The following is a 9,256-nucleotide window of genomic DNA, read 5'->3' as shown; positions in this document are numbered from 1 at the left end:
GTGCACTACAATTTTCAGCATATATTTCAAAGTAGCTTTTCTAATTCAAAACACAAGTGCACATAACCATAAATAGGAATTAAATAAAATAAAAATCACAACTCAGGATTGACGTTGAGGTTGAAAATTGGTGAAAAAACATTTCATAACTGGACTTCCTGATTTCTAAATTATGTACGCAGTTACACCTTAAGTAGTGTTTTAACTGTCGGTAAGAATCAGGTCCATTTCCACTTGAACAAAGTTCCAAAAACATGTTCAGGACCTATTTTCTGTCTGGGTCAATACTCACCCAATTATCTCAAATTTGTTCATGGACTATCTTCATCACCCTTATTACCTGACTACGACCTACCAAACCCAGCCCCAAATTGATCCAGCAAGATGACGAGAGGTTTTGAATTTCTTTTTATTTAAAAAGGACAACACATGCCCTTTTCATGTAATCCTCATTAACATCAATTTAACCAGACCACAAACTGAATACACTGCATTGCCTAGTAAAAATAAATTACTGAGGAATGTAACAAACAGTCAAGGAAAAGTGCACCAATCGTAGTTACACGATAGGAGACGTGCCTACGACTCCATATAATGCTCTGGGTTTATTGAACTAATTTCAACCCTGCTGTGAGCAAAACCAAGTTAAACAGTTCAAAAGGATAATAAGAAGAAAATGATTAAAAATCATCACTGTGAGATTTTGAGACTTAACAAAAAAGTTGGTTCCATGTATTGTGTGTACAGATCTACTGAGGGAAGGGTGGGGGTATGGGATAGGGCACCATTGGTGGTGGGGGTGGTGGCTGTTGGCCCTGTGTCAGCGGTGGCTGCGAAGTGAAAGGGAATGGGTGGTTCATTCCATTCTGAGAGGCCCTCTGCATAGCGCCGAACTGAGGAGGGCCCTGGAAATTTTGGCTACCAAAGGCTTGGTTTGCTGGACCAGCAAAATTACCCTGTCCATTACTGTTGTTGTAACTGTTACCGTAGCTACCACTAGAGTTACTGCCATTACCTCCGTAGTTGCCGCCATTTTGGGCCTTATTGCCACCAAAGGCCCCCTTCAGCCCACTTCCAAACCCCCTATCACTATCCCTGTAGCTACTACCACCAAAGTTGTTGCTCCTCCCACCTCCAGAATACCTATCCCGACGGTCATCTTTGTAGCCACTTCTCCCCCCCCTTCCACGACCTACAGGAGATCAAGATAAAAAAAAGACACAGGTTGTTTCAGACCGTTATTTCTGCTATCAGGGTTCAGGTGCAGGTTCAGATCAGGACAAGGAATCAAACCCCCATTGAGGCAATGCATTTCCAACATAGCCAACAACTAGCTTCTTATATCGTTTATTTTCAAATATGGGTGTTTTATTGACTGCCAAAGCACTTAAAATCCCATAAACATTCAAGAATATAGTACTTACCCAGCAAGCAGATTTATAAAAAAGGCAAGGAAAAGCAATGTATTTGATCTTGCTGATTGTTCCATATTTTAGCTACAGCATCCTTCTCTGAATTCTGATGTCTAAGTTTTAAATGAGATGAGATGAGAACAACTTTATTAATCCCGAAGGAAATTGTTGTGCCAGAGTTTCAAGTAAAAAAACAAAACATAACAGTAATAGATAATAGTAGAAAGGAGGAAGTATAAGAAATATAATGAAATATGAATTGTCCAACTGTTAGCAGTAACTACAAAGACTGAAGATTCCCTGCGGCTGAGGGAAAAAGAATTAAAAAGTCTGATAGCCTCAGGTAGGAAAGACCTCCTGTGGCGTTCAGTGGAGCTCTTTGGTGGTATCAAGTCTACGACTGAAAGAGCTCTGAATAAAATTTGAGAGGCTTTTTCAGTTCTAATGATCTGTGGGGAGTTTCAGAATACAACCGAGAACAGTTATATTCAGAAGCTCTCCACAGTTTATTCGAACGGAAGAGGCCTCTGAAATGGGGAGTGAAACGTCTTGAAGTGAAGAAATTCAAGTCCAGTTGCCAGGACAAGAAGATTTCAACAAGAAGTCAATACAACCTGGATGACTGAGAACCTCCACAGACATTAGCTTATTAATTGATCAATTTGAATCATATAATTAATAGATATTAACACAAATGTGGTTTTACCTCCTCTGTCCTCTGCCATTTGGATCAGCTTAGGGTTTATGGCCTGGTTGGCCTCGCGGAGCACAGAGATCAGGTCGCTGGCCTGTTTCATGTTGTTGGGGGTAAAGAAGGTGTAGGCTGTGCCCGTTTTTTGACTGCGGGCAGTGCGTCCAATGCGGTGGATATAATCCTCAGAGGAGTTAGGGTAGTCATAATTGATGACAAATTTCACATCCTCCACATCTGTGAAAGTGTTGCAGTGTGGCAAAACAAAACATGGAGGCCAAGCGGAATTTTGCACACCACAACAGCCAGATCAAAGGGAAAAATTAGCAACTTTAACAGCTAGGGGAAGAAAAAAAGTTGGTTAGCCTGTGGAGGAAATGTGTTAAAGCAATTTGGCATAGTGTTTACATCTAATCCATGGGAATACTACTGTGGGAAGAGAGAAACGATGCACACTCCGATTGCTTACCATAATCAAAATGATCCAAAAGACACTCACTCGCTCTCCCTTTGTTACCAAGGGAGAAAACAAATAGATTTGTCTTACCATTAAGGAGTATGCATTCACTAGTCCTTTCCCAATGCAGCGAAATCCCCCACAAATTGTCAAGTGACATCCAGGAGCTTCTACGCAGTTCGGCCAGGAAATGCACTGGGGCCACCTCATGAGCCAATGTAGGACCATTCAGTGGTACATTTTTGCAGGTCCATTTTACCCAGTACAGTCTCAAAAGAAGCTTGATATTAAAAAGGCCGCACTGCATGTCTTGCCAAGACCAAATAGACCAGGTACTAATTTGACAGGGGGCCCTTCAAACAAAAATGAAAAAGGCCCAAGCACTGAACTCTGTCAGACCCCCTCAGCAAGCACAGAACACTGTCCCCCCACCCATCCCTCATCAGTCTCATCAAGGCAAGATCTCCCAAGAAGCCAGTGTTCACTTGAGAAAATGTCTCTCGTTGGCAGGTCTCGACATGACTATAAAACACAGGCGAGGGAGGAACTTTAGTTTGAGCTGTCTCACTCTCTTACTCCTCTCACTAGATGTTCCCACTATACCCCTAAAACACATGTGCCAGGTCTCATTAATTTTCAGAGACAAATACAAGATTTCAAACTGCTCTCTCCATTTCAAGAAATCCAGCACTTTGACGGGGAAATAAAAAACTGAAAGGTTACAAGTACCCATGCTAAGTGATACAAGCTCCGAAAAGTAATAATTGTTCCAAATCTCAAACAAGTGACTTGCAATACAGCGCTCTCTAACACAACAGCATGCAAGGCAAAAGTCACAGCATCAAGCATTTCTTTCTTTCTTATTTTAAAAAGTTTGAGTTGGAAACAGCTGGATGGCGTTTGTCAGGTGAAATCCATGGACAGAGAACAGATGTGTCATGTCAGAGACAAAGGCTTAGCCACATAGCCTTTTGAAGATCACTGGCACACAAGAGCTTTCACCTCTCTAGGCCCACTGGGTGGCACACCAGTTGAGCACTTCCAAAATGTCATCCTTCTCCCTCTCGAGGCCTGGGACTGTCATGCCTAGCCCCTGCCACAAAGACTCCACCTTAAGGTGAGAAAAACTCAGAAAATGCATAGAGAAATTAAAGAAAGCAATACCACTTTCTTTAAAACAAGTGTAACACTGATAGAAAAGTAATGCTAGTCAAAGACATACTGACCTAAGCCACGAGAGGCCACATCTGTGGCGATGAGGATAGGAGCTTTACCATATCTGAATTCTGAAAAGAGGGGCAATATTGAATTGAATAAGGTAAGAGCATAAAAAATGGCATTTTTAAGTATGCCCTGTTAATCCTTAAAAAAACAAAAGTCTACATTGGTAACGGGAGATGAAATCTCACCATTTAGGACCCAGTCCCTTTCCTGCTGACTCTTGTCTCCATGAATACCCATTGCAGGCCACCTGTAACAGAGTGAAACACAGCCAGCTCAGTGTAACAAATAAATGCATGAATGTGATCAAACAACAGTTTGGGTTATGGTGTCTATTGCTTCCATTAAGTCTAAGCAAACCTCAACATAAAAATCCTACAAATACTTATGACTTTGGCGAAGAAATCATTTGGGCCCTTACCCATCTCTCCTCATCCTCCGAGTAAGCTCATCACAGCGCCTTTTGGTTTCCACAAAAATAATGGTCTTATTCTCCTTTTCGCTCATTATTTCCTCCAGCAGACGAATTAGCCTGACAGACAGAGAGAGCGACTATTAATATATGGTTGAACAAAACGTTTTAAGATATAACATTTGTTCCAGGTCATAGTCAATTCTTGTCAAAATCTTATTGTAACAACTGGACTTGACTTTCTTCCCTTGAAGACGTTTCAGCTCTCAGTTCTGGCTTCAGAACTGAAGAGCCACTCGTATAAAAGATGAAACGTCTTAAAGGGCAGAACATCAAATTCAGTTGTTAGATAAGAAGAGTTTGACAGGAATTGACCATTAAGGGAAGGCTTTTCCAATAATATAAGCTGAACTACAGATGCTTTTGACAGGTAGGATTCATCTGTTTACTTGTCCTCTTTCTCCATGTCACTGCAAACATCAACTATCTGCAGGATGTTGTGATTCGCACTGAGCTGCAGCGCTCCAATATTGATCTGAACATAATCCTTCAGGAAGTCTTCAGCCAGCTGGCGAACTTCCTTAGGCCAAGTAGCGCTCCACATCAGCGTCTGGCGGTCCGGCTGATGAACACAGGAGAGGAAGTCGTCATGCTCTTGGAACTTTGAAGCGATGCAATGCTTACATTTCACACTATAAAAATAGCTATCAAATACCTGGCTTTACTAACTGAGTTGAATAAATTATATTTGTCGAATGAAAAGCTCAAAGATGCCAACATTCACTCTGAGATTTTCTTCACACTGACAATTAATCTCTGTGGATGGTACTTACCCGGATTTGGTCCACGATCTTGCGGATCTGAGGTTCAAATCCCATATCCAGCATGCGGTCAGCCTCATCCAGGACCAGATAGGTGCAACGACGCAAATTAGTCTTACCACATTCCAGGAAGTCAATGAGACGACCTGGGGTAGCGATGCAAATTTCAACACCTGAAATACAACAGAAAATATTTTCTTGTAAATTATCATTATATATATCTCAAAAGTTATGGTTCTGATATGGTTCTTAAACAAAGCAAACTAGTCTTTGGTAACTGAACAAATGTTTAAGAGGAGATGAATTGAGTAACACTGAGATAAGGACTAACAGTAAAATTATACCCCTTTCAAGATCCCTGATTTGAGGTCCTTTGGGAGCACCACCATATATGCAGGTTGTTTTGAGACGGGAGGCCCTGCCATACTCAGCAGCGACTTGTTGTACCTGCTGGGCAAGCTCACGGGTTGGCGCTAACACCAAGCACTGGGATACAAAACAAAGGCATATCAATGAGATCATATTTTTTTTATAGTAGCATTATAAAGGCTGTGCAATTCACAAATCTTGAAAGAAACTTGAGTGATAAGGTTTAAACTTTCCCTATTTAGGAACAGTTGTATAAAGTGGACCCTGGTATACACACACATCATTACAGTACATTTTTTTATAGTGTACTTACGATTGGACCGTCTCCATGCTCTAAGAATGGCTGATGTTGGATGTGCACAATTGCAGGCAAAAGGTACTAAAAGAAAAGACAATGAAAAATTCTTAAAATTGGTTTTAAGTCAGGTTTTCAACTAAACATTTGTTCCTACATGATCAGCTGGCTTGTTATTTTAAAGTATTCAAATGTGGGTTTGAAGGGCCTTGAGGACTAAACAAGGTGATGTAATTTTGTAGTTGAGAGGAAACATTTTCCATAATAAGAATTGAGCATCACTCACTGCGAGGGTTTTGCCAGATCCAGTTTGAGCGATGCCAACCATGTCCTTGCCACTAAGGGCAACTGGCCACCCCTGGGCCTGAATTGGGGTTGGTTCTGTCCAATTCTGTTTAACAATAACATCCATGACATAGCCTGAAAGAAAAGTTCAGTTAACTCATTAACTGAAAGATGTAAAGATGTGAAATTATGTAATTCTGAATTATTTGAGTCGTGGGGGCAAGAAATTTGGCTAACTTGGAAATGCTGCTTCATGGAACTTCACAATTGGTTTCGGGCAATCTCTGCCTTTGACTGTAACTTCTTTATTTCTTCTGTACTGCTCTACCTCTTGCTGTATGTTGGATTTTAAAAGAAAGGGAAAGTTAAAAAAGCCAATTCAGATAGCATAAACAATGCCACGCATGCAACCCTCGCAATAGATCATTAGAACATTTCAGTGGCTGACGAGTTTCAATACACCAAAAGTTAATGCTGATGGCACATATTTTACATACTTTATCTACTTTATCTACTATCGACTGAATCAGAAAATAGGGCTCAAAACTTATATGGAAACAATAACATCAACTGCTGCAAAAAATACACTTTCAGAAATTATCTCCTCATATTTAAATGTCAATAAAAAGTAAACTGAAGAATTGTGTTGAAGAACATTTATTTTACAAGAACAGCATGTCACCATTTCTGAGAAAATTATGCCAACAAACAAAATAAAATGACAGAATAAACACTCTAAGGGCCCAGGGTAGTAATCTAACTCCTGAGAACATGCACGATTATAACAGATATAAAAACATACCATTAATGAACAATAAATTACTCTATAATACACCTTGCATGAAACAGCAATCAAAGCTCCAAATTGTAAGAGTTGTAATGTTCTGTCTAAAAGCAGAAATAAACTTACAAGTGGTCTGTGAGTGACATCAGGATGCTCCTGGTAGAAGTTCTTTTGAAACTTTGGAAGCTCGTCGAGGTTCCAGTGCTTTTTTCGCAGCCTGTCACCAGGGTTGCCAAACTTTCCAGCTCCACCTCTATTGCCTCCTCCACCACCAAATCGAGGAGGTCCACCACCATACCTTGAGTCAGGCATAAACATGCAAAGCACAGAGTGCAGGCAGACAGGGGATTTGTTGTAGGACGTCTGATCAATTCCAAACGGTCACACAAAAAAGTCACACAAAAATATTGTTGTTGATGAGTGTGTTGTTATGGCGTTTTGGCTTGAAGAATGCCTGGAATACTGCACGAATTAAAAGGGCAACTTTCATGATGCTGAGGAATATCAGTTCCGTTTACATTGACAGCATAAAATGAGCCAAATCAATGCCGAGAGCGGCTCAGTCTTTCGCCCCCGCACATACTGTTTACATAAAAGACTTTACTTGTACTACTGCTGATTTATAGATAACAAACATTCTGTCAGTTTGTCGAGTTAGCTAATGGGACGGCTTTCATTCTGACAGGACGTTGTGGATTCGTTTGAGAACTTGATAGCCAATGCTCTAAGGAATCCAACAAAGCTAAGAACGTGTTGTTAAAATACCTCTGCAACCATAATCTTTGACTTGAACGTGTATCCGCATGAAGACACACCACTGCGTCATATGTTGAGATTATAAGGCTGCCGTACAAACTGCAACTAGACGCCGACCTAAACCGGTTGCTCACTGCCATTTTACCCTCAGTCGCCACAAAAAAAAACGGTAGGATATTGTGTGCAAACGAGTTATAACCCGCTCATTTCGTTCTCTATGTCAGAATGCATGAAGACAGTTGACCGTACTGTGACGACTATAACAACAAAGAAATAATGTCCAAAGCTAATGTTAGCAATGGTAGCTGTGGCACTAGCAGCAGTTTGCTAGCGAACGATAGTCATTTCAACAAACGTTAAGAAACAGCGACTGTCTCTCAACTTACCCCCGATCCCTGCCACGATCTCTGTCTGAAAACCCCGGCATTGTGTATCAGACTCTGGTAATGAAGACGGATCTGTCAAATTCCCTTCAATCGGTCAAGAAACAGGAAATAACGCTAAAGACGATACCGAGAAATTAAAAGAAAATGCCGACAGACAAAAGTCTGTCTTGAAAGACGGATATGACGTCACACGAGGCGGATAACATATTAATGCGCGCATCACGCCGGTCCAATCGGTTAACCAAGTACTATTTTATTGTCACACGTCAATGCCTTACGTGTGCTCCAGTTTAAAATAAAACAGGGAGGAAAAGAAGATTAGATTGGCGTATGCCTCTTTAATACACACATGTAATCACAACTTTATTAAAATGTTGATCAGGGAACGTTCATAACAACAGCTGTTTTCAAAAAAAGTTTTATTTACGATCTGTGTAGTGTTATCGCATTGAAGTGCTGATAACACAGTTCGAAAAGATGTGCAATGTGGAACATGGCGGTATTCAGAAATTCTCCACTTGGGTATTCATTTTGTTATTGTTTCATTTGTCTTCTTCCTCTTTGACCTTTGGGGATGGACATTTTGGGCCACATGTTGTTACCTGCAGTGATGTAAGAGCTCTATCAAGAAATCCACACATTTACGGTCAACGAAGCAATCAAAAACAAAAACCTGAACTCCAGAGATATATTTCTTGAGTATTTTTGCCTTTTGTAAAATGACATGAGTCTTATGGAAGGTACTTACTTGTAGTTCAGACGTTTATTGTCTCAGCACTTCTTACATTGCGAAGAAATTTTTTCTGCGTCAAGAGATGTTTATATAATATGGGTAAAGGAAAAAAAAAATCCCGTTACATACATGCATAACAACAAAAACGATGTCCAATATGTGAATCACTTTTGTAAGTGTAAATGCAGTACATCAATATCTGAAACATAGCTTATGTCAGCTATGGTGTTCACAACGACAGTGAAGAAATAAATGCGATTTCCTGATCATCTTTTCAAGATACTCTACTTTAATATATAAAAACAGGTTATCGGAGTATTAGAGCTAATCAAAATAAAGATGGTTTGAATATCAAAAAAGAGTTAATGAATAAATCAAAGTCTAAAGGCCTTACATTCTTTCAAAAATAAAATACGTGAGATTTTATTATGAATTTGATGGCATACATTTGGCCGATATGTACACCTCTCCCTATCAAGTTGTCTGTTTGACAATAATCATTTTAAAGTCATGTTTCACTGGGGCATTTTTACATAAAACACAGTTAAAAATTCTACAGCATGAGTAAAACTGATAGAATAAACAAAACTTTACTCACCAATATTCTTCAAAATTGCATCACTTTCCTTATTTA

The 9,256-nt window shown here is 40.0% G+C and overlaps 1 protein-coding gene across 1 annotated transcript; it reads right to left on the bottom strand.

The window, feature by feature from the left end:
* Positions 1–395: 395 nt before the first annotated feature.
* Positions 396–8,059, bottom strand: LOC147228124 (putative ATP-dependent RNA helicase DDX5). The gene is made up of 13 exons (XM_086156355.1): positions 7,890–8,059; positions 6,874–7,045; positions 6,201–6,297; positions 5,965–6,098; positions 5,697–5,762; positions 5,359–5,500; positions 5,027–5,187; positions 4,643–4,815; positions 4,203–4,313; positions 3,970–4,031; positions 3,787–3,846; positions 2,119–2,340; positions 396–1,192 (listed from the first exon to the last, which is right to left on the bottom strand). The coding sequence occupies exons 1-13, from the start codon at positions 7,928–7,930 to the stop codon at positions 750–752; spliced, it is 1,884 nt and encodes a 627-aa protein (XP_086012481.1). The 5' UTR covers positions 7,931–8,059; the 3' UTR covers positions 396–749.
* Positions 8,060–9,256: the final 1,197 nt, after the last annotated feature.

This window comes from Fistularia commersonii, chromosome 12 (assembly GCF_037954325.1).
Source record: "Fistularia commersonii isolate RoL2024-O1a breed Wild chromosome 12, RoL_Fcom_v1.0, whole genome shotgun sequence".
Classification (NCBI taxonomy): Eukaryota; Metazoa; Chordata; class Actinopteri; order Syngnathiformes; family Fistulariidae; genus Fistularia; species Fistularia commersonii.
This window is presented reverse-complemented; position numbering and strand designations above follow the sequence as displayed.